Below are 25,141 nucleotides of genomic sequence, written 5' to 3'. Positions count from 1 at the left end.
AGTTCTATGAACACATACAACCATTAACTTGACATATATAATAATCATTCTACTAGTTCCCCCATTGCAACTTTTTGATATGTTGTGTTTATTTATCCAAATATTTAGATGCATACTATGATTACTCAGTATGATACTTCTAGTTCCCCCTTTTTATTTTTATATCTTTGAATTGTTTATAAACATATTAAGATAGCTCACCCATTAAAAAGTATCATTTGAATACATCCGCATGGGATTCGTTTACTTGACCATGTTTTACAATTTATAACTATTACTAATTAAATGCTTTTAATTTACTTAGTTTACATTTTAAAAGTGATGAATCATTTTTCGCATAAACCAAAATCATTCTGCTGAGTGTCCATTTCTCCGTTTTAATCTTTTAAAATTGAAAACTAATAAATAGGCAGTATTCATGAACACACATCATGATATCACTTTCTTTGCTTTTCCCCGTTGGTTTTAACACTCTGGAATTATTGATCAGCAAATTATAACCTATATGGACAGATAAAGCAATATCATTATAACAAAGATAGTGATAACGAAGGCAGCTCCGGGAGGAAAAATAAGATCTATGATCTTACTCTTGCCAACCGCTCTCTTATGGCATCCATCTCATCATCATCCACGCCTTCCGCAATCGCCGCCGGCTAGAAAAACCCCAAAAATCATAAATTTGAGTCAGAGACAGAGGAAAGATAGAGAGATAAAAAATAATGTGATGAGCAAAAGGCAGAGAAAGAGAGATGGAAATGGAGAAGACATAGAGAAATTTAAAGAAAAATAAATTTGATTTTGATGTTAGAGAGAGATGCTGAAAAGATAGAACTAAATAGATGAGAAAATAGAGATGAAGTAGAGAAGAGAAATTGAGTCAGAGACAGAGGAAAGATAGAGAGAGATTAAAAATAATGTGAGTCTGCCGTTAAAGGGGAAGATGAGCAAAAGACATAGAAAGAGAGATGAAAAATGGAGAAAAAATAGAGAAATAGATAAATTAAATTTGATTTTGATGTTAGAGAGAGACGTTCAAAAGATAGAACTAAAGAGAAGAGAAAATAGAGAAGAAAGAGAGGGAGAGAAGAAAAAGAGAAAAATAAACAGAATTAACTTGATTTCAACGTTATGGAGAGAGAGATGAGGAAAAGACAGAAGAAAGGGAGAGAACAGAGAAATTCAAAGGAAATTAGTTTTATTTTGATGTTAGAAAAGACGCGCAAAAGACAGAATTAAAGTGAGAGAGAGGGAAAAAAAGAAAAAAAATTAGGAAAAAAGGCAAGAGGGAGAGAGAGAAGGAGATTGACAACCTCTGCAGCTTTGGCCCGCTGAGTGGGCTGCTTAAGCTTCTCTTTCCTCACTGCATCTGGCAGCTGAGCAGCAGTCTCACTGGCAATCTCGTTGAGAACTTTGTCAACTTCTTCCTCGATCTCCTCTTCCAAATCCTCAGAGTCGAGGGCCGAGTCGACGGCCTCGCTAACCATTTCCTCTATTACCCCAGCCTGGAAAATTACAGAAAATCCTTGGAACAAAGAACAAAACCCTAATCCATTCCTTAAAATTAAAGACCTTGGTCATCTCCTTGCTGAGCTCCTGCATCGTGACCGCCATTTCGGGGGCCTTCATCAGGTTATTAACGAGTTTCATGACCTCAGCGCTCTTGGATAGATGGCCCACCGTCCGGGCCATGGCTGGGAAAAACGGATGAAATTTTTCGGCATAAAACTTAACCCAATTCGTCAAGAAGAAAATCTTATGAGCAAAACTGAAAAAGATTTGCGGGTATTGAATGGTGAATGGGGTTCGCAGACAATGATAAACTATTGTCCACTCATCATTGTCATCCTGCATGCTAAAATTCATGGCGAACTACCATACACGATTACTCGCTCTATCCAAAAAATTTCACTTATAAAGTAAGAGTGAAATAAGGGAAAACCAACAAAAGCATTCTTAATCAGGAACCGAAGAAATTTAAGAGGCAGTTGGGTAAATCAAATGTGTTTCAAAACATAGTAGACACTGAAGCCATATTTTTTAATCCTTTTTTTCTTCCCCTGACATGACTGATACTTTTCCCATTTTCAAACCTCGAAAATTTATTCTTTCTAAGGGAAACTGCGATTACAGAAATTGTTCGCGATTAAAAGAGATCCAAGGAATTCATCGACTTGGGGCAGGAGATGTCTACTGAAATAAGAATCCTAAAGATGAAAAGGATGAATAATAGTGCATGCATCAGAGACGTAGTGTTTTTAAGCAAACATAGAATTTTGATGACAACCACCTTGGCTGTATCTGGATCTTTGTATGAAACAATAAATACACCATTTGCCTGCTTCTGATTGTTCCAAAAAAGAATTCTGCTTCTGATTTTTCTATTCTCAAAAAAGAATAGAAAAAGAGAGAGAGAGGGAGGGAGGAGAGGGGATGACTGATTGGGCATCAGCGAGAGCAATATAATGGCAAGATGGGCTTCGCCAAGTGAGGAGAACGATAGCAGAGTGGACTTTGGCTAGACAAGTCCGAAAGAGGTTCCACATGGCTTCTCTTAGGGAGAGCCATAAGTTTTTAACGAAACCAAAAGGACATAATTATCAAAATACCCCTGAAAGGGTTGGAGTTTGTATCTACTTCTACTTCGCCATGTTCCCTTAAAAAAGATGCCATGTTTCCCACACTTAATTAGCAATATGTAAAAACATATTTTCAGATGTATTATGGTCCAATTGGGGCCAGAAGTTCCGGAACAGATGGCCAGTATACCACCATGATGAATCTGCCTTATATTTTTGGTGCTTGGATGGGATTTCTATTGGATTCTTCTGAGGGCGATTGCATGGAGTGTCTGGAGAACCAAGAAAGAAGGATAAAGGTTCGACTAAATATGAAGTACAAAGAGCAGATTAACTCCAAAATTGAATCATGTAGATTAGAGTAGAGCAGTAGAAGTGTGGTGGGCACCTAACTCACATGTCCCAGGATTGAAACTGTGCTCTGATACCATGTTGGATTTAAGCGCTTACCAAATGAAATAAAAGCTATAGCTTATAGCAAGGGAATATACATTTTACCAAATGTAATAAAATTGATTGTTTAAAATTTAAGGGAATAACGCATAGGTAACTCAGAATATCGGAGAGTACTGTAGCCCATGATATCGAAAGAATTCAACTTTTCTCTTTAATTGGATAAACCAAATAAGAGCTATGAGATGATCACTCGCTTGTTCATTGAACCCCATCCGATATGCGAAATGGATTTCTGAATCGATTGGCCGTAGCAAAGGTTTAAAGATTATCATCAGTCCGTTGATAATTCAGCGTGATATGATTTCTTTATTTGTCAACTTAAGAAGAGGGGCCCAGAAAAAATATTAAAATCATTACGACAATATCAAACCCGAAAATCAGTCTGGCAGAACTAACCGTCTGATCTTCACTATTGGGGCCGATGATGTCGGCCTATAATTCCTAATTCAAAAATGGAAACATGTATTTATCTAGATAGGTTTGAAAGCCCAGGTAACATTCACCTGAATCCAAGAAAGTGATTACTAATTTGAACAGAAATATCAGGATCGAATTACCGTACCAACTCCCTCGCCTAGATGCATCGAAATCGAATTGAGATGAGCCCTGTTTTCGTAGAGACGATTCACAGTCCGCCTAGATCTCACGATTTCTTTTGCAAGAGACTGTCGAAAGGCGCAAAAATCGGGGGAAATCACAAAAGTCGAAGCTGCAAAACGTGCCAACGAGAAAGAACAAAGACGAGACCTTGGCGGACATCATGTCGTTTCTTTTCGCCGCCTCCTTGATCGCCTTATGCACATTCTTCTCTTCTCTCTGCACATCTGTACGATAATCCGCAAACTTAGCATGATCAAAAAGGCGAGATTAAAGCGAAAAAAGGGAATTGGGATCAGAACCTCGAATTTGGCGCTCGATATTGCGGCATTCTTGGCGCAGCCGCCGCTGCCACTCCCTCAACTGCTCTTGCGGAGTCGATTTAGGCTTCAGAAGCTTCTTCATCGTCTCCATCTCCAAATCTCCTCTAGATCAGGATCAATTCGCCTCTAGATCGGCCGATGACCTCCAGCGTCAGAACAAGAACAAATTCTCTTGCCAGTTAAATATGTATATGTATATATATATTCTGCTTAGAAATATTGCGGAAAAATGCAGACCGGCTCGACCGGGCCGAACCGGTCCGGTTCACTACTCCTGCTCTCCAACCGCTACTGTGCGGGGACGCGGACGGGACTGTAATCTCGTCCGTTGACGAAAAAAACGTCCCGTCGAGGACTTATGACGATTGATGGGAGAAGAATCGTCCGCTCGTCCCCAGACGGGACGACTGCTTCGTCTATGGACGAAATAACCGTCCCGTCTGGGGCCTTGGACGGGGGACGGGACAGTTATTTCGTCTTATGGAAGTATAGTTTGCGCCTGACAGGTCCAACTGGCCAATGGAAGTAATGTGCCACATGTCAATTTCTGAGTGGTCTAATGCTGACTCACGCCCTGTTTTGTCCTGGGTTGTTGGGCGAGACAAGAAATTCTTGGACGGGACGGGACAATTTACGATATTCTTGGGTTTGTGAACGGATGACTGACCCGTTATCCCTTTGTTACCCAAGGAAATTGATGATGATATTATCATGGCTAATGTTCCCCTGTCCCAAGCCTGATGTTGTGATTACGATATCAGGACAGATACTGAAACAGATATCAGAAATGTGCTATCAGATATCTGGATATCTGATGATGGTGATTGGATATCGGTTGCTACAGAACCGATATCTGGATACTGTTGTCTGTCCTGATATCAGCATCCATCTTCGTGTTGGATATCATTTTTTATATATATAGTATATGAATAGATTTATCTTATAAATGATTTATCGTTTTAACGGGAAACATATAAGTTTAGGAGTAATATATAATCTGTATGAGCATTAATGATATGAATTAATGTGCTTCAATATTCAATCAATTCTTACAGGTTATTAGTCTGGCTCGGCCAAAAATGAGACCAGCATGGCAATGCACAATGTGTCTATGATATACATTTAAGACTAGGGTGATCATGTGTTTTTTAAAATTGTTCTCCAAAATGATGTATACTTTCATAACTTGTTTTTTTCCCAAGTGGGACAAGTGGTGCTTATTTTTTAAACTGATATCCGAATATTCTGATGTCGATATCCAGAGATTGATTTTTGGTACTTATTTTGATTTCTGGATATCATATTTTGATATTGGATATCAGATCCGATATCCAGTACCAGCATCCGCCACATCTAGAACCCTAGAATATCCATCCCAATATCCATTATTGGATAGATATTCGATATCTGGTATCTGAAACTGCCCAATTTTGTCCGGGTATTAGATACGGATTGTCTGATATCAGATATTGGGCAGTTGAACACTAATCATGACTCCCACTCCCAAATCACCTTGATGATTGACCTAGGAGATATTATTGAATTATAAATATCAAACCATAAAGTGGAATGCACCAAGGAAATTGATCATGATGTGGATCCAAACAGGTAAATAATCAGGGAATGGATCATTGATCATATTGAATATTTTCAAACAATTCGATTAAAAAAGTCAGCCTTGATTAATGGCTGATCCGGTGGGCTTATTGAGAGGAATACACCTATAAATCAAGATCGTCTGGGACGTGGACAATGGACAGGACGAGACAAAGATCGTCCCGTCCGACGTCCAGAATCAGTGTAGGGACGCGATCGGGGCGGTTTTTTCGTCCAAGACCTCCGGACAGGATGGTTTTTTCGTCCAAGTGAACGACAACCGTCACGTCCATTCGTCTCAGGACGAATTTCCGTCCCAATATATTTATCCCGATTTTCGTCCAACCACGCCGGCGGGACAACTTTTTCATCCTGGGACAAAAGAACCGTCCCGTCCACGTCCCTACGCTATATATACACCACTCGATCTGATCTACCCATTTTTCAATGATTTAATTTTCCAGATCCTTAATATCTTACGAAAAAAAGAGTATTTTTAATTATAAGAGGTCACTTATGGATAATCTATCTTCTTCTAAATAGTAGGAAATTTCCAAGAAAATCTTTCTGTTCTGCCAAACTGATTTTGGGGTTTGATCTTGTAATGGTTTTTTTATATCTTCTGAATCTCATCGGATGTAAGTTTTTTTTATTTCAAAGAATACTAGTTCCTTGTTCTATGGAAATGTAATTTTCCAGAGAAAATGATCAGATGGACTCCAGACCTGAGTCTTCAATGATCATTCTTGCCAAGGAAAGAGTCTCCCCATCATCAATCATATAGCCCATGCTCATGCCATACATCAACCAAAAAATCCACCATCTCCTGAAAATAAAATCACAGAAAATATGAGATGGGTCATGAAAAAAAAACCTTTTTTCAGAATTATAAAACATTTAAAAAAAAATAAAGAAAACTTACAGCTAAAGGGATCCGGCGATGAAAATGTTGGTTCGTTAAGAGCAGATCCTCGTAAGTCATCGACCAACTAGATAATGAGATAATGAGATAATTATACACAAGTTAAACAACATTCCCCATGATATATCATGATATATAATGGGAAATAATTACTTACCTTATAACGGGTTCTTTATTCACCTTATTCTGTCTCTTCGTCCGATCTCCAATCCATTGTTTTCTTCCCTCATGCCAAGCAATTTCAGCTACATGTATAGACAGAATAAAAATGGTAATTTTACAAATTCATTTTTAAATATAAATTTATAAGATATTGTAATTTCAAGCTCGAGAGAAAAGAAATCTCCGGAGGAAAAATGACAACCTATGAAAATCAAATCATGAGACACGTCATAAGGTAAGGTCCCTATTTCTCATCATAAATCATGATGAATGTTGTTGAACTTACGTATAATGATCCAAAGAACATTCGATGTCAGATCTATCTCGTAAAGCCATAACGCATTTAACGGTATACAAATCCAAGTAACAATTAAAAGTAGCATAATTCGACATGATATCTGTCTTCTCGCTAAGGAAAAGAAATATTGCAGAAATGTATTCTTATGTCGCATTATTTCACTCTAAAATAAGAAATTAAACAACATTATCTGAATCGCTATTAGATTGTGCATTGAATAATATCGCATTAATAAATGTTCACATTAATTTACGAGGGAAAAAGTACCACATTTATTCTATGGAACGGAAAGGAAAGTAGAAATAATTCATTATGGTAACAGAAGAAATGACAGAAAGGCTGAAAGTTTTGAAGAACTAACCGTGGTTAATAAAATGATTACAAGATTCAGTGTCATCGCCTTGCTTTTCCTGTTCGTCGCCATTGTTGCATCCCGATGAGGATTGTTTCAAGGTTGAGGCTAAGTTTCTTTCGTTACTCTCCATTTCTTGGAGACTCATCATCAACTCCTTCATGGGAATATGAATGGTTTATCTCAGCAGGGCAATCTCCAAGCTGCAACAGAAAGTAATTAATTCAGATCACAACTAAACATCATAAAATAATTAACAAAAAACTCCTCAATTTGATCCAACACACAACCCTTGAAAATTTCAATCAACAAAATGCGAATAATTATTTCTCCAACCACTAAATCAGAACGTAATGTGTAGCAAATTCATGACCGGATAGCAAACTGATCGTCCAGAATAAACAATTGTTTCACTCATATATATATACACACACACCACAACATTTGTACCTCAAAGTTTGAACAGATCGCAATGCGGAGAAGCGCTTTTAGTTCCTAGCGCCATCGGACCCGACTGGTTCATCATTCTTTATTCCGAAGGCCAAAATCAGAGCGCAATTATCGACGAACGAGCTAAAATTCATCAATTAAAGAAGGATGACAGCCGGCTGATACGACGCAATGAGTTGGTAAAGAAACATCGAGACATGAAAAGAAACGGTGAAGGCTTTGTGAAGAAAACATCACGGCATGAAAAGAAAAGTTGAATAGAATTTTTTAAAAATTCCTGGAGAAAGAACAAAAATCACGGGAAACAAGTCCCATCTTCCTTTGAAATGTCTCCTCGGATCAAACCCATCCAAATAAACAATAATAAAGGCCGAAAAAAAGTAAAACAGACAAGACGTTCATATAAACTTTCAAATCATTGTTACACAGATTGACAAGACAGAAGTTCACAATCTCTCAGATCAACAGCATCCTGGAGATGAATACGACAAGAACATCACTTCTGATCGAAGAGCTAGTAAAACAGACAAGCCATTCAAACAAATTTTATAATCGTTGTGTTTTTTACAAAGATTGACAAGAGAGAAGTTCACAATCCCTCGGATCAACGGATCCAGGGGATGAACACGACAAGATCATCACTAGTGATCTGAAAGATAGTAAAATACACAAGCCAATCAAATGAACTTTATAATCATTGATACTTCGGTTAACAATAGATCATCACTTGTGATCCGTGATATACTAAAACAGGCAAGCCATTCAAATAAACTTTAACATCAATGGTAAACCGATGTTCAAGAGAGAAGTTCACAATCTCTCGGATCAACGGCACCCTGGCGATGAACACGACAAGATCTAACAGATTGTTAAACAGACAAGCCATTCAAATAAACCTCAAAATCATAGTTACATTGATTAACAAGAGAGAAGTTCACAATTTCTCCGATCAACGGCACCCTGCCGATGAACACGAAAAGTTCAGAGAGATGGCAAAACAGACAAGCAGTTCAAACAAACTTTAAAATCATTATTACAACGACTAACAAGAGAGAAGTTCGAAATCGCTTGGATCAACGGCATCCTGGCGATGAACACGACTATATCCGACAGATAGTAGAACAGACAAGTCATTCAAATAAAATTTAAAATCATTGCTACACCGATTTGCAAGATTGAAGTTCATAATCTCTCACATCAACGGCATCCTGGCGATAAACACGAAAAGATTGGAGAGATTGTGAATCATTATTACACCGATTAACAACAGATAAGTTCGCTACCTCTCGGATCAACGGCGTCCAGGAGAGGAACACAACAAGATCAAAGAGATTGTAAAACAGACATACCGTTCAAATAAACTTTTAAAATCATTATTACACCGATTAACAAAGAGAAGTTCACAATCTCTCGGATCAACGGCATCCAGGCGATGAACACGACAAGTTCCGAGAGATTGTAAAACAGACAAGATATTTTACAAATAAACTTTTAAAATCATAATTACACCGATTAACAAGAGAGAAGTTCACAATCGCTCGGGTCAACGGCATCCAGGCGATGAACACGACAAGTTCCGAGAGATTGTAAAACAGATAAGATGTTTTACAAATAAACTTTTAAAATCATAATTACACCGATTAACAAGAGAGAAGTTCACAATCTCTCGGGTCAACGGCATCCAGGCGATGAACACGACAAGTTACGAGAGATTGTAAAACAGATAAGATGTTTTACAAATAAACTTTTACAATCATTATTACACCGATTAACACGAGAGAAGTTAACAATCTCTCGGATCAACGGCATCCAAGCGATGAACACGACAAGATCCAAGGGATTGTAAAACAGACAAGCCGTTCAAATAAACTTTTCCAATCATTATTACACCGATTAGCAAGAGAGAAGTTCACAATCTCTCGGATCAACGGCATCCAGGCGATGAACACGACAAGTTCCGAGAGATTGTAAAACAGACAAGCCGTGCAAATAGCATTTTAAAATAATTTTTACACCGATTAACAGGAGAGAAGTTCACAATCTCTCGGATCAACAGGATCCTGGCGATGAACACGGCAAGATCATCACCTGTGTTCTTTAGATTAACGAAGCCCAACGATTGTCGACCACGATGTGACGGCGCGGCGATGGATTTAGGTTTTGGTTCTTCCTGCCGGACGGAGGACTTAATTTCCTCCGCCGCCGCCCACAGAAAGGAGAAACAGTCGCCGCCGGAATTTTCGAAATCCGAATATCCGGTATAACTTTCATCAAACCCGGTTCATCAAGCCCGGTTCATCGAACCCGGTTCATCTCGCCCGGTCCGTTCTTCGGCCGGCCGGTTTGGTTCACAAAACCGTTATCTGGGTCAATGACTGAGGAATGAGGACAAATAATTCATCCATGAAAGAAGAAAAGTCAGCCCAAGAAATGGCATAATTTAAATTTTAGTTTAATTTGGATGTATGCTAGTTTATTTAGCTTCACATTGGTGGACTTTAGTATTTCTTATGGGCGGATAAACTCGCACATGAAGTTGCTTCTGCGCTATGCAAGCGCCTGTTAAAAAAGAAAAGTAGGTGTGAGTTGACGTGTGGGAGCGAGACTACAGATGTTTTCTTTGAAAGATCACTTGAAATTGCTAGGTAGTATGGTAGTCAATAAATGATGAAAAACTGGCCCCAGCAATGGCCGGGTGAGCTTGATTTTATGACTAGTTAAATTTTGATGGGTGGTAATTTATTCGCCTTTATTTTGGTAGATTTAATGTGTATGGATAAAATGTATAAACCTGCTATTGGAGTCAATGATTCAAGGGAATGTTTAGTCATTAAATGAAGAGATATTGGTGCACACAATCATTGGATGAGCTTAATGTTTAAAATAGTTCACTTTCCCTTAATGATAATTTGTTCGCCTTTCTTTGGTGGACTCGGTTTGTGTGCTGAGCATATGACTATTGTTTGGCACCTTCTAGTATGTTTGCTGGACAAAAGACAGATGATGTTTCCCAGACGGATGGAATGGGACCGGAGGATCATCTGTTCCATCATTTGTCCATGACAATTCCTCTCATTTGAATTGTCATCCATCCAGGTTTCATCATTGTCACAACTCTGTCATCAGTACCCTTTCATCGTTAGTTTGTGATTGAAATGGAGACGGATAACACAGATGAGTGAGGAAAAATATAGAATAATGCAGGATTTCCTGGCCAAAAAGCTGTCCTCAATGGCAAGCATCCTATACAAAGCCTCCGCCATGCTGCAACCGGCCAGCCGCCGCCTTCAATGTGACCATTACTATCCCCAACACTCACCATCCGTCAGACACTGTCTTAGGTTGTTTGCCACTATAGTGTCCCTCGCCGCTTCATTGTTTGTTGTGCACACCACGGTTGTCGTCGTGCCTTTCATCATCCTTGTCCCTCGTCACCGGCCTCTACTGATGTCCCAACGAGGTAATCATCCCTTCTTGAAAATTCAGTTATTGAAATTCAATTTGTGGGGTTGATGGATGCACAAATATGAGGAAGAAGATCAAACAAATGATTTAACAGTTTAGTTGTAGTGAGAGGGATAGAGGGAATGAGAGATATATGGAGATTTTTTTCTGTCCAAGTTATGCTAGTTGTTGTTAACATTGAAAATGCATCAGGCTCTTGAGGCCATTTTGGTGAAATTTGGTGTTAGAAGTCGGCGTAATCAGGGAACTTTATATGACTTTCCAAAATTTATTATGGGTTTGTGTATTTAATTTGACCATCACTTCTTTTTACTTGTTCAATGTTATTTTCACCATTTTATGTTCAACATCATTGCCATTCATTTTTACTTCTTCAATATCATTTCCATTCATTTTTACTTCTTTGACACCATTTACTCCCATTGGTTTTCTTACACTAGTTTCCTTTCCTCTACTTCACCTTGATAGCCATTGAACTTCTATTTTTGGGTTTTGTTCTAATTATGTTTATGTTAGTTGGGAATCATTCTGTTACAATCTTCTTCTTATATAATTTGTGCATATTAATGTATTTATTAAAACAGATAAGTAGTCATTTGTTTGATTTTTTTACCCTTCATTTCAAGTTGTTTCATTTTTGTTTAAACTCGTTTGTGTAGAATTCACTTATTAAAATGGATTCTTTTTCAAATAATGTGGTGGCCCATCGAGACGACTCAGAGCAATGACATCAGCTAGTGGAGGTAGTAAATGATGGTATGACTTATCGTGAAGGGCAAAGTCAAATTACATGGAGGTTTTCTAGAGAAAAATATATTACAGTAGTTCATGTTAGTGGGCAACTCAAAGTAAGTATGTGAAGTGTGTCATGGCATTAATCCTACGAACACAGTGTACTTCCAAAGAATTAAAGATGGGAGAACAAATATTTTTTGGCGACATCTACACGATGAACTCAAATGCATAGTGACTCCATGACGATCAGTGGCACACCTATTTTCCAACATGTCATCAATGAGACAATACTATACTGGCATCACCTCAAAGGAGAAGCATGATATTCTACAGCTTATCGTTTGTAATTTACTAGCATGGTCATTTGTCGACTAAGAGCGGTTTAGATGGGCATGGAAATTCAGAGCACAAGCTGACATAAAGATGCATGCACGTTTGGCGGTTAAATAGACTGTTGAGAGAGTGTACTCTTAACTAAAAGCGGGGCTCGATAATAAGTTCACTGATTTACATCATGTATCCCTCATAGTGGATGCTTGGACAACACAGAAAGGTTATGCCCTTTTAGGTGTAATTGCATTTTAATTAATGAAACAGCTCATTGCTATGGTCGTAGAAGATTTTAACATTCGGTTGAAGGTGTGATCTCAATATTCACTAACATGCAGGTCTCTAGATGCTTCCAATGAATGGACAGTTCATCTACTTCACACATCGCAAGATGCTTGGGCCCGTTTCGCTCTTTATACGCTTATTCTAGGAACCCTATTGGACAAGGCACAAGCTGGCATGCACTATCCAGAGATAGTTTTTAAGAGGTCACCCAATCTGGGACTGTTTCCACCACATCATGTTGAACTTTGAAGTTCCATGTACCATATATCCACTACGGCAAGCCAAGCAGATGCATCTATCTAATCTATAAATGAATCTAACTCTCTATCATAAACTATACATGAAGCCATCCATCTTTCCAATAATTAATACAGAAAACAACACATCTATCTTTGAATCGATCAAATAATTTGTGAATCACTCATTTTATCTAATTCATATTTATCCATGTAGGAAACTATCTAGCTGTTTATTATTCTATCCATAAATGAGTTAATATTTATAAATGAATGAAATAATCATTCTTTTTACCTGTTCAGATATAAATAAAAGCAAATATCTCTATGTGAGTCACTCTACATATCTACAAATCATTTGAATAAATGTCCTGTCTACATTTCTATCCATCCATCCATCCATTCATCCATCTATCTATCCATCCATCCATTCATCCATCCATCCATCCATCCATCCATCCATCCATCCATCCATCCATCCATCTATCTATCTATCCATCCATCCATCCATCCATCTGTATATCTATCTATCCATATCTATATATCTATCGATCTATCAATCTATCGATCTATTTGTCTATCTGTCTATCTACCCGTCTATGTATCCATCTATCTATCTGTCTATCTGCCCATCTATCTATCAGTCTGTCTATCTGTTTATCTATACGTTTATCTATCTGTCTATCTATTTGTCTATCTATCTCTCTATATTTGAATCCATCCATCCATATATCAATCCATCTATGAATTCATCCATCCATATATCTATCCATATATGAATCCATCCATATATCTATCCATCTGTACATCCATCCATCCATCCATATATCTATCCATCTATGAATCCATCCATCCATATATCTATCCATATATGAATCCATCCATATATCTATATATCCATCCATCCATCTATCTATCTATCTATGATTCCATCCACCCATCTATCTATGAATCCATCCATTCATCCATCCATACGTCTATCTATCCATCTATCTATCTATCTATCAATCAATTTTTTTTTTTTAATTATAAATTCTTCATTGATATGAACGTGATTATACATTGTTCAAGATGCCCTACGATCATACATGATTGATAGAATATTGCTGTGACCGGTAGATTTTGAAAATTGAACCATATGCATGCTTGGTCATTCTCGTTGAGTGGAATTTCCATTGGCTTCGTCCATGCTTTTTTTTTTCTTCTTCAATGTCTCCTTGTACGAACTTGTTTTGGGGATTTTATCTTTTGCTTGTAGCTTTCTTCGCTTGCTGATATCTTCCTTATCATGAAGTGTATTAAAGGTGGTTGAGTGTTTGATACATTGACCCTGATGCCCAGAGTGTGGTACTTCTTCTCGTTGTCCCCTTTGCTATTTTTGGTATCTTGTTGCCTTTGCGCTTGCAGCTCTGTTGGGATCCACGTTCCCGCTGTAGCTTAATCTTGTGAATCTGTCATTTACACCAAAAAGATGATTATGTAATTGTAAAGATGTATATGTTGATCTTGCAATAGAGAATTTGGAAGCTAGTCTATATGGGAAAAAAAAATTTCATGAAAATTTCCTTAGCTCTTTATTGATTCCTTGTGATTTTCATATTCCATGTTATTTTCGGGAGATAGCTGGAGACAATCATAATCACAGTGGTCATGACTGAAACCTATGCTTCCAGTGACACAACAGATACGATACCAATTAGTTGCACATAGCATACTCCTGTTTCCCCAAAGCCAGTTCCAAATACAACTGAATTGGATGAGAGTTAGCATCAATGGCCTGGGGAGGGAAATGGATATATGATGATAGCAGATCTGTATTGCTTAACTCTTGTGCGGCTTTGATATGCTGCCCTCGGAATTGATCAATAGTATCTTGTGTCTCAGCTTCTTGTTTGCCGTAAATTTTTTGTTTTTTGCTGTTTTGGGCGTTTCATGCATTTCTTTTGATGCTATGGCTTCTGGATTTTTGGTGTTTTGGGCTTTTCCTGCATTTCTTTTGATGTCATCGCTTCTGGATTTTTGGGGTTTTGCGCTTTTCATGCATTTCTTTTGATGCCATTGCTTCTAGAGTATTGAACTCTGTTTCTATCACATGAATTCTTCGTTTCTCCCCATTTGATGTATTGGTTTCCTCGGTCGCCTTCAGGTGCATTGATCAAAGACTCAACGGATACAAGCTTACACTATATGTAATTGACGATACAGGACCTGGTGTATCACGTTGAAAGTTAGGGCAGTTATTTCCATAATGGTCATGAAAGAGTCCAATGTTCTTGATGCAGGACGGACGCGGTCGACGTCCTGCGCCGGGAGCGTGGGTCCGCCTGTCCCTCTCGGGGACGTTCATCTTGGACTGCACGTCCCGCTTGTCGGTGGGTGTCCCGGAAAGGTCCTACGCGGGGCCTCAATTCGTAGAAGCGAGGGTGACCATTCTCCACGTGGTCTGTGCTCCACGGATAGTCTTCGGGGCGTTGGTGGGGCCGACTATCGGTGGAAGGGGGCTGTTCAGCCGGCCGGATGGCGAGGACGGTGGCGAACTAGCAGCTGCTTAAGACGGCCATGGGCGACGTTGTGCTGTAAGCCGCGGTGGTCAGCAACAGTGTGGCGGCGGTCGGAGATGGCAGCGGTGGCGGCCAGAGATGACGGTGACTGGAGGTGGCGGCGGCCAAGGATGGCGACGGCGGCGGCAGCCGGAGATAGCGGCGGCGGCGGCCGGAGATAGCCGGGCGAGTGGCCGCGGTAATGGACCTCCTTCGGGGTAACAGGCCTCGGGCTTGGGCCAGAACGGGCCACCGAGATTGACGGCGGCCCATGGAATTAGGCCCATAACGGGCATAGGGCTGTCGTGGCATCCTCGAGATGCGTGCATGGCAATGGGGCTCTCGAGAGGGCGGTCCAGTGCGGGGCGCGACCCGGGGCGCGGGGACCGTGACGCGGGGTAGAGGGCGGTCGTGCATGGGCGCCGCGCGACCCCGGGGGGCAGGCGACGTGCGCGGTTCTGACGGCTGCGGATGGCTGCTGCCGCTACGCTGATGGCTGCTGCGGCTGCTGCGTTGGCTGCGGTCTCGCGGGCGCGTGCGCCGCCGCGGTGGCTGCGGCTGCTCTGTGTGACGGCGGCCGCTGCGGGCGGCGGCGGCCGCTGTTCGCGGCGGTGGTCACTGCGGGCGGCTGTGGCCGCTGCGAGCGGCGGCCGCGGGTTGGGCGGCTGCGGCCCCTACTCGGGCAGCGACCCCGCGATTCGAGCGGCGGTCCTCTGACCTGGGACCCTAGCGGCGGGGGCCGCCTAGGGTTCCGTCGACCCGTTCTGACGGAACGGGTGGGGGTGGGCGGAACGGGACGACGGCCAAAGTCGGCCCCGTCCCGTCCGCCCTTTCACTCTCCTACTCTCAAAACGGAACGGGTTTCTTTCCAAAGATTCAAGAAGACTTTTTTTTTCCGTCGGGCGCCCTCTCCTTCCGTTATGTAGGGAGGATAATGGGCCCTAAGGAGGGATCCAAGAGGGGGGAACCCATTAGGAAAGGGTCCCCCTCTTAAGACCACTAGTACATAGTTTATTTAAACATGAACTTTAACTAAACCTAGGAAAAAAAATGCGGATACGTTGAGGGCTTCGCCATCAGTTCTCCCTTATCTTCTATTGAATATTAGCTCATTAAGGTTAGTAAGGGTACTTTCTCGTTTATGTATGCATAGTTTAAATTCAGAATTATGATCATAGATGCATTAGGATGTCATGATGCATATGCAATATATCTGGAATGCGTGTGTTTTCATATGATGATGCAATACTAGATATTAGGAATTAACATCGTGCAGATATTGTATGTAAGGTGATTCGATTAAGGAAAGTGTGCACCTGGTTTGCTTGATTCCAGACTCACCTTATCTCAACATGGTGCTTAGGAATGATCTTGTTGACCTGTACTTCAAATTTGCAGTGTTCAACGATTGCACTTTCCATCTTCATGTCTTCCCTTGCGCCCGATGTATGTGCTTCCAAATTTTAAGATAGGGCAACCCTAGATGATCTGTCCTTAATTTCCCGCGAACCATTGTGGGCAAATCTGCTTCCCTGCAAAAAACTTGTTGTTCTTTCTGAACTAAAGCATGGTTAGCAAGAGCATCAGCAACAGAATTACCCTCGCGGAAAATATGTGAGATATGTTTAATTCGATGCATATGTGTCAGGATATTATTCCACCAATTTTTCAATTTCCATATATTGCATTTCTGTGAATTAATCATATCACACATTACTTTTGAATCTGATTCCACCCAAATGTCATGAAAGCCAAATTGTTCACATAAATCAAGTCCATCCAATAGTGCTCTACATTACGCTACCATGTTGGTTCCTGGATCATATATGCAAAAATGAAATTTCCCCTTTGATCTCTAAGTATGCCCCCTCCTTATGATAATCCTGGATTACCTTTAGAAGTACCATCTATATTCAATTTGAATTTTGAAGATGGGGGTAATACCCAACGAATAGTTTGAGTGACGTAAATGTATAATTTATGCCCGAATATAAAATGCCAATTACAGAGTCCTCTCCATTCACTGCGAGATGTTATTTTGGTAGGGATGATATTATGTTCAGTCAATCTCATCGTATTGGTTACATCATGAATAATAGATTTGTCATTGACAGTCATACCTTCCCACTTTCTTTTATTTCGACATTTCCATGTTTCCCATAGCATGAATACAAATGAAATTTTTTTAAAACAGTATGCTTTGCTTTCCTTGGACTTTGTCTTCAGGAATAATTCTAACCATTGAGTAAACGATAAATTGTACCTGCGAGGTATATCCCATTTCTCTAGGAACCACTTCTATACTGCTATCGCACATTCGCCACGAAAGAATAAGTGTTCCATGTCTTCAATCTGTGGACTTTTAAGACAGCATATATATTTTTAAGCAATTTGTATTCCAATAGCTTTTACATTCCTATCCAGTGGTAAAATATTTTTCAGCAAATGCAACATGAAAAATTGTATTTTAGTGGGAATTCTCATCGCCCAAACAGCAGCAAAAATGTGAATTTTTTTGGTTGTTTGGCCCTAAAATATTCCCATGCAGATTTAGTTGTGAAATTTCCATGGTTAGTCAATGTCCAAATGGGCTGGTCAGGATGATTGGAAAGATGTATATTTTCCTTCCTAATTTGTGATATTGTGGTGTCATCAACTCCATTTTGCCGAAGGTATTGATCCCATTGATGCTTTAACTATCTATCTATCTATCTATCTATCCATCTATCTATCCATCTATCTATCCATCTATCTATCCATCTATCTATCCATCTATCTATCCATCTATCTATCCATCTATCTATCCATCTATCTATCCATCTATCTATCCATCTATCTATCTATCTATCTATCTATCTATCTATCTATCTATCTATCTATCTATCTATCTATCTATCTATCTATCTATCTATCTATCTATCTATCTATCTATCTATCTATCTATCTATCTATCCATCCATCCATCTACCTATCTATCATTACTTAACTGGAAGTTTCCTGTTAAAACGAGATCCGGCAAGAATTTTCGAGAGTTGGCGCGAAGAAGATCGCATCGGCGACCTCGGTTGGGAATGGCGATGGTGCCGCCGAGGATCTCCTATGTATCCTCTTCCCAGCTCTGGACCTTACTGCCCCGCCACCGAGTTGCCGTGATCGATGTCAGGTATCTAAATCCTCTCTCGATTTTCCACTGATTTTTGCTCTTGATTGTCTTTTCTGAATGAGTTTTTACCTTTGATTCTGCTGGGAAGGGACGAAGAGCGGATCTACGATGCGCACATAGCGGGATCGTATCATTTCCCGAGCGATAGTTTTGCCCAGCGGATGCCGAACCTTCTGCAGACCGTCCGCGGGAAGAAGGACATCGTCGTCTTCCACTGTGCCCTGAGTCAGGTCTGATTTCCTTTGCTTTTCGCTATTTTTTGGTCTTTGGATCTTGCTTTCCCGTGGATGTGAACACGCCCAAAATCTGATTTTAAAACTGCTCTCTTTCTACCTGATCGTTGTGGATTTTGTAATCAATTTGCTCTATTTTGCTTAAAATATGGGGAATTGAAGAATCTAGGTCGTCTTGAACAAGAAGAATTAATACGAAAGGAAGCTTTTTTGAATGCGCCGAAAAGACTAACCTAACTAGAGAATATGGTGGCTAAAAATGGCTAGATTTAAATGCAATGTATGGATTAGTTGGTTGATATTTTGATATTATAACTGATGGAGGCTAGCTTAGTATGCCAGTATTTGACTAATGTCTTGTATTGATTGAATAGAATACATTGTACTTCCTCTTCGATCATCCAATTTTTTTGTTAGGGGTTGGCCTTATGTACTGGAGCTAACCTCGATCGAATCTTACTGGGCAGTTGGGTGCACAAATCTTAGATATATTGGAGAGGATAAAAAAAAAAATGTTACAACTAGATGAATTCGCTAGCGTTTTGAGATAAATAGGTTTGTTCAAAATAAAAAAGTTTATTTACAGATTGGGATCATCCTTGACATGAATTATCCCTATCCGATCTTTTTAATCTTACCGATTCACTGCATTTAGGTACTTTCTGTCGTTTTGAAGAACATTTATCCCTGCAAGAACTCTGATCCCTTTAAATTTTACTCTATTTAAGTGGTGTTTCAGGAAACTTTTGTCAAGAGCACGAAAGCTTTTCGTTCATTTCTTGATTTTTTGTTTAGCTTGTGTACCAACGGAACAAAGCCGCACATCTCTAAAAATCGGACTAAAACATGAGATTTATGCCTTTTGTCCTAATGTTGATCTTTTGTTTAGCTTGTGTACTAAAGAAACGAACCGACGAGTTTCTAAAAAGCGACTAAAACATGATGTTTGTATCTTTCGTCCGTATGATTTTTTTCTAGCTGGTGTACCAAAGAAGCAAACCCATACCTTTCTAATAATCGGATTTAAACTTGACATTTTATAATTTTACTTTTGTTGATCATTAAGAGCCTCAGACTTTTATCTTTCAAAAAAAAAAGAAGCCTTACATTTTGAATCCCATGATTCCTGAAACATCAGGTACGTGGTCCATCGTGTGCACGTATGTTCGTGGATTATCTTTCCCAGACAAAAGAAGCTGAAGGTATCAAGAACGTTATGATCTTGGAGCGTGGATTCAATGAATGGGAGTCTTCAGGCAAACCGACATGCCGTTGCACGGACATTCCGTGCAAGCACAACCATTCCTAGTCAAACGAATTATCTTGATTATCCAGTCTGATATAAGAGAGAGTATGTTTCTCTTCCTTGCAAATCATTCGATTATCCTTGGGTTTAAATTTAGATATCATCATTACTTAAGATTGACCATTTCCTGATAATCAGTTTTATCAGGGGAGGAACCTGAGTATAATATAGATTGATTGTTTAAACCATGGAGTTCTTTATCAATTGATGAATGATTCTTTTAGTCAGTATTCATTTTCATGATTCTTTCCCTGGAAAGCATATTTTTAGTTTTTTCTTGATCAACATCATGTTCATGATGGCATCTAGAGAAATTTCAATTATCAGCGTGTTCTTACGTCCCATCTGCTTGACTTGCTCTATTTGCGCAGTGTGTAACGGGGATCACTGGGGAATGATTGAATCACATGTTGATAGAAATAACTTTTTTCTGTCCAGGACATTTGCATTTGTCCAATTTTTGACTTGGGTGAAGTAAAGAAAGAACAAAATATATGCATCCCTGTTGCCCAGAGATTCCTCAGCTTATCCACACGGCAACCATTCGATTGAATGTTCATTTTTTCTTCCCTGGTGAGATAATTAATCTTCTTGCTTTAAATATCATCTGTTTGTGCTTGATAAGAATTTCTTATTGGTCTGCAAAAGAAATCAACCCTTTAGAAAGAGCCTGAGTGCGCTAGAACCTCTGGGAAGAGAGAGAGTCATCTCTCTCTCTCTCTCTCTCTGTCTTTCCCTCTATGCCTATGTCTCTCAGCATGTGTCTCTGCCTCTCTGTCCCTTTATGATGCTCTCTCTGTTTCTGTCTCTCTCTCTAGATAGATTTATAGAGAAAAGAGAGATGGGAGGACAAATATTGCTAGAGAGAGAAAGAGATTATATAAAAGTAAACCAACCAAAAACACCCCTATTTGAACCCAACTTTATTGATATTTAAAGAACAGTTGTAAGAGAAAGAAGGGCTTAAATGCACACACAAACACACACACCCTCTCTCTCTCCATATATATATATATATATATAACTAAATATTTGCCTTCCAGTCCATCTATTTGTCTATCTCTATGCATATATGTATCCCTCTGAGCATATCTATTTATTTGTTTACATATCTATCCATCCATCTGTCTCTATGTATGTGTATCTAAATCTCTTCAAGCATCGCTATACATCGATATGCATGTCAATTTGCCATCTCAATGTGTACCTCTGATTGTCTGTCTATTTTTGTGTCTCATTGTTTTTCTGGTTATTTATATATCTATCTATTGACAACTGATGCCTCATTGAAACAATCATTGAATATAAAACTAATTAGAGGCAATTCAAAGTCAAACATAATGATCAGAAATTGAGGACACATTCCCATTAAAAGAGAGCTTCTGATTTTGGATTATGGATAAATTCATCAAAGTGTTCATCCAACAAGGCATTATATGGATTACCATGTTATCTAGGTTTCTCAAATACTTATAATAATTATATTTGTTGGTCTAGTATATCTATCTATCTATCCATCTATCCATCTATCAACATTTACCTACCTAGCTGGCTCTGTATCCATCTCATCTGTCAATCAAGCAATCTATATATCACTCTCTCCCCATCAGACAATCTTCTAAAAGCCAATCAATCTGACACGATTTATCTATCTTTGTGTATCTATCAGATTATCAATACACAAATTTATCACAATATCTACGCATTTATACATCTGCCCTATCGATATATAGATATATAGATCGACATTTATAAATGTATATCATCCTCTATCCATGAATCCAGCCAGCTCTCTATCGCTCTATCAGACATCAATCTATTGTTTTACCCTATCCAGATATCAATTTATCCATCTATCAGTTTCTTTAATTATATCAATCGAAATATCTTTCTTGCTGATTAAATTTACCCATCGAGCCATCCTATTTTCCATCTGCGACTCTCTTTGTTCTTCTGTCCACGAAAAACATTAAATATTTTCGAAACAGTTTTGTCCCACATCGAAGAATTCAGGAAGCCAGCTGCGCAACAACTATAAATAATTTTCTGCAGCTTCATTAGAATTTATGATCCTTCAGGCAGCTCAGTGGGATATGATGAGTGGTAAAATCTCGCACGTGCGAGATGGGTGGCCGCCCACGCCTGTTACGACAATTGGGCCACTCCCCCTCTACCAATCTGATCCCCAAATCTAAACCGAATTTAAAATTTTAAGTCCAATATCGGCCCAATAACATAATTATCCTCAACGTTTGCTGAGAACCGTCCGTACATTGATTATCCTATGCGAGACGATCAATAACAGCCTTACGATCACTACCTGCTTTCCATGTCTGGGACGTGACGGATGACGAAACATGTGAATAAAACCCTACTTGAACTGAGGGGTATATCTCCAAATATTTATAGGTGGCGTCGGTTTGTGGGTGGATTAGGGACTTCTGTGCAAAATGCTAGGAAATCAAAAAAATTAAAAATAATGATTTTTATATGTATTTCTGTCCGTTTTAACTTTTTAAAAATTCTGTCATGGCCGTCCTGGACACCCCGTCACCGTCACGACCACTTCGTCATCCCCCATCGTCACCCTCACGGACCCCTAAAACCATGACATCATCTGTCACATTTCCGTCACGATGAGGAGTGATGTGACGGATGACGTGTACCGATCCCTGTCACAGGAAGAGATATCCAATGTAAGATAATCAGTATCAACCGTCCGATTACTACACATGTTCCGTATCCTTCATCTTGATCCTTCGAGAGGGAGTGAGAGAGGGAATGAGATAGATAGTTAGCGAGAGAGAGGCAGAGAGGGAGAGAGAGGGAGGGAGAGAGGAAGAGAGAGGGAGAGAAAGACAGAAAGAGAGAGGGAGAGGGAGAGAGAGGGAGAGAGAGATAGGGAGAGGGAGAGAGAGGAAGAGAGAGATAGGGAGAGGGAGAGGGCGAGAGAGAGAGGGAGAGGGAGAGAGAGGGAGAGAGAGAGGGGGAGGGAGAGAGAGAGAGGGAGAGGGAGAGAGAGGGAGAGAGAGAGGGGGAGGGCGAGAGAGGGAGAGGGAGAGGAAGAGAGAGGGAGAGAGAGAGGGAAAGAGAGAGGGAAAGAGAGGGATAGAGAGAGGGAAAGAGAGAGAGAGAGAGGGAGAGAGGGAGAGAGAGGGAGAGGGAGAGGGAGAGGGAGAGAGAGGGAGAGGGAGAGGAAGAGAGAGGGAGAGAGAGAGAGGGAGAGAGGGAAAGAGTGGGAGAGGGAGAGAGAGGGAGAAAGAGAGCGAGAGAGAGAGAGAGTAAGAGAGAGAGGGAGAGGGAGAGGGAGAGGACTAACGTCTAAATATGGAGAGAGAGGGAGAGAGAGAAAGAGAGAGTGGACTGACGTCTATATATGGAGAGAGAGATTCTTACAGGAAGGGATATACTATTCACGATCATCAATATCAGCCATCCGATCACTGCCCACGTTCTGTATTCTTCATCTCGATCTTTCAAGACAGAGAGAGAGAGAGAGAGAGAAAGACACACAAAGAGAGAAAGAGAGAGAGAGAAAGAGAAAGAGAGAGAAAGAGAGAGAGAGAGAGAAAGAGAGAGAGAGAGAAAGAGAAAGAGAGAGAAAGAGAGAGAAGAAGAGAGAGAAAGAGAAAGAGAGAGAGGAAGAGAGAGAAAGAGAGAGAAAGAGAGAGAAAGAGAGAGAAAGAGAGAGAGAAAGAGAGAGAGAGAAAGAGAGAGAGAGAAAGAGAGAGAAGGAGAGAGAGAAGTTAGAGAGAAAGAGAGAGAAAGAGAGAGAGAGGACTGACGTCTATAAATGGAGAGAGGAGATCCTCCCAGGAAGAGATTCACATGACGTGGGTAGTGATCGGACGGATGACATTGACGATCTTGCGTAGGATATCCCTTCCGGCGATTATCTCTCTTCCTATCCATATATAGACGCCAGTCCTCTCTCTCTCTTCCTCTCTCTTTCTCTTTCTCTCTCTCTTTTGAACTATGGAGACGGAGGAAGGATACAGAACGCCGGCGACGAAAGAAAGCGCGATTCCAGCAGTGGAAACTTGCCCGCCGGCGCCGAAGAAGGAGAGGAGAGCTGGTGGGTCGTCTTGCAAACGCCGCCTGATTGATCTTGATCTTGATCTTGGGGTTTTCTGCGTTGGTCCAGAGCTGATGGGTTTGCTCTTCCGCCCTCTCGATCCTCCCAAGAAGCGCAGAGTCCGCCGCTGTAGCCCGCCGAGCTTCCTCCTCCCCAAACCGTAGCTCTGATGCACAGTTTTTTAATCTGTGCACTTGTTCTATAGAAAGTGTTCTTCATCCCGCGATGAACGGCCATGTCTGTACAGTTTTTAATCTTGATATGATTTTTCAGAGCCTGTTCTACTGCGGTGTTCTTTCTCCCATAGCGCCGAATCTACTGTAAAGTTCTTAATTTTAATATGATCGATCACCATCTGTTCTTCCTCCTAATATCTTAGCTCAGCTGTGGGGTTTTAAATCTGTGCGCTTGTTCTATAGAAAGTGTTCTTCATCCCGCGATCAACGGCCTCGTCTGTACAGTTCTTAATCTTGATATGATTTATCAGAGCCTGTTCTACTGCGATGTTCTTTCTCCCACAGCGCTGACTCTACTGTAAAGTTCTTAATCTTAATATGATCTATCAACATCTGCTCTTCCTCCCTAAATCTTAGCTCAGCTGTGGGATTTTTCATCTGTGCACTTGTTCTATCGAAAGTGTTCTTCATCTCGCGATCAACGGCCTCGTCTGTGCAGTTCTTAATCTTGATATGATTTATCGGAGACAGTTCTATTGCGGTGTTCTTTCTCCCACAGCGCTGACTCTACTGTAAAGTTCTTAATCTTAATATGATCTATCAACATCTGCTCTTCCTCCCTAAATCTTAGCTCAGCTGTGGGATTTTTCATCTGGGCACTTGTTCTATAGAAAGTGTTCTTCATCTCGCGTTGAACGGCCTCGTTTGCGCAGTTCTTAATCTTGATATGATTTATCAGAGCCTGTTCTACTGCGGCCTTCTCTCCCGCAGCGCTGACTCCACTGTAAATTTCTTAATCTTAATATGATCTATCGCATCTGTTCTTCCTCCCTAAATCTTAGATCAACTGTGGAGTTTTTAA

General features: G+C 40.2%; 3 protein-coding genes, 1 long non-coding RNA gene and 1 other non-coding gene across 9 annotated transcripts; 3 read left to right on the top strand and 2 right to left on the bottom strand.

Annotated features, from left to right (window-relative positions):
• Positions 1-508: 508 nt before the first annotated feature.
• On the bottom strand, positions 509-4,127 carry VPS24.1 (SNF7 family protein). Its single transcript, XM_078585801.1, has 6 exons — positions 3,935-4,127; positions 3,783-3,859; positions 3,598-3,700; positions 1,573-1,694; positions 1,314-1,505; positions 509-656 (listed from the first exon to the last, which is right to left on the bottom strand). The coding sequence occupies exons 1-6, from the start codon at positions 4,044-4,046 to the stop codon at positions 579-581; spliced, it is 684 nt and encodes a 227-aa protein (XP_078441927.1). The 5' UTR covers positions 4,047-4,127; the 3' UTR covers positions 509-578.
• A 2,059-nt stretch (positions 4,128-6,186) lies between these two features.
• Positions 6,187-9,979, bottom strand: LOC144711770 (zinc finger protein). 3 transcript variants are annotated; one of them, XM_078585804.1, is made up of 6 exons: positions 9,824-9,979; positions 7,736-7,858; positions 7,295-7,488; positions 6,631-6,718; positions 6,474-6,540; positions 6,187-6,377 (listed from the first exon to the last, which is right to left on the bottom strand). In XM_078585804.1, the coding sequence occupies exons 3-6, from the start codon at positions 7,446-7,448 to the stop codon at positions 6,324-6,326; spliced, it is 363 nt and encodes a 120-aa protein (XP_078441930.1). In that variant the 5' UTR covers positions 7,449-7,488; positions 7,736-7,858; positions 9,824-9,979; the 3' UTR covers positions 6,187-6,323. The 3 variants fall into 3 exon arrangements, with proteins under 3 accessions (XP_078441930.1, XP_078441929.1, XP_078441928.1); XM_078585803.1 differs by having other exon boundaries at positions 7,736-7,812; XM_078585802.1 differs by lacking the exon at positions 7,736-7,858.
• An 8,347-nt stretch (positions 9,980-18,326) lies between these two features.
• On the top strand, positions 18,327-20,634 carry CDC25 (Rhodanese/Cell cycle control phosphatase superfamily protein). 3 transcript variants are annotated; one of them, XM_078586560.1, is made up of 4 exons: positions 18,327-18,489; positions 18,578-18,719; positions 19,861-20,073; positions 20,467-20,634. In XM_078586560.1, exons 1-3 carry the CDS (start codon positions 18,398-18,400, stop codon positions 20,029-20,031), a joined length of 405 nt encoding a protein of 134 aa, XP_078442686.1. In that variant the 5' UTR covers positions 18,327-18,397; the 3' UTR covers positions 20,032-20,073; positions 20,467-20,634. The 3 variants fall into 3 exon arrangements, with proteins under 3 accessions (XP_078442686.1, XP_078442685.1, XP_078442684.1); XM_078586559.1 differs by having other exon boundaries at positions 20,400-20,634; XM_078586558.1 differs by lacking the exon at positions 20,467-20,634 and having other exon boundaries at positions 19,861-20,216.
• Positions 20,635-22,116: 1,482 nt separating this feature from the next.
• On the top strand, positions 22,117-22,214 carry LOC144712581 (small nucleolar RNA Z279/snoR105/snoR108). The gene has a single exon (XR_013583842.1). It is a non-coding gene; the product is annotated as a small nucleolar RNA Z279/snoR105/snoR108 (small nucleolar RNA).
• A 1,257-nt stretch (positions 22,215-23,471) lies between these two features.
• LOC144711958 (uncharacterized) lies at positions 23,472-24,474 on the top strand. The gene is made up of 2 exons (XR_013583697.1): positions 23,472-24,103; positions 24,173-24,474. It is a non-coding gene; the product is annotated as an uncharacterized LOC144711958 (long non-coding RNA).
• Positions 24,475-25,141: the final 667 nt, after the last annotated feature.

The sequence above is a fragment of the Wolffia australiana genome, chromosome 14 (genome assembly GCF_029677425.1).
Source record: "Wolffia australiana isolate 7733 chromosome 14, ASM2967742v1".
NCBI classification, from domain to species: Eukaryota; Viridiplantae; Streptophyta; class Magnoliopsida; order Alismatales; family Araceae; genus Wolffia; species Wolffia australiana.
This window is presented reverse-complemented; position numbering and strand designations above follow the sequence as displayed.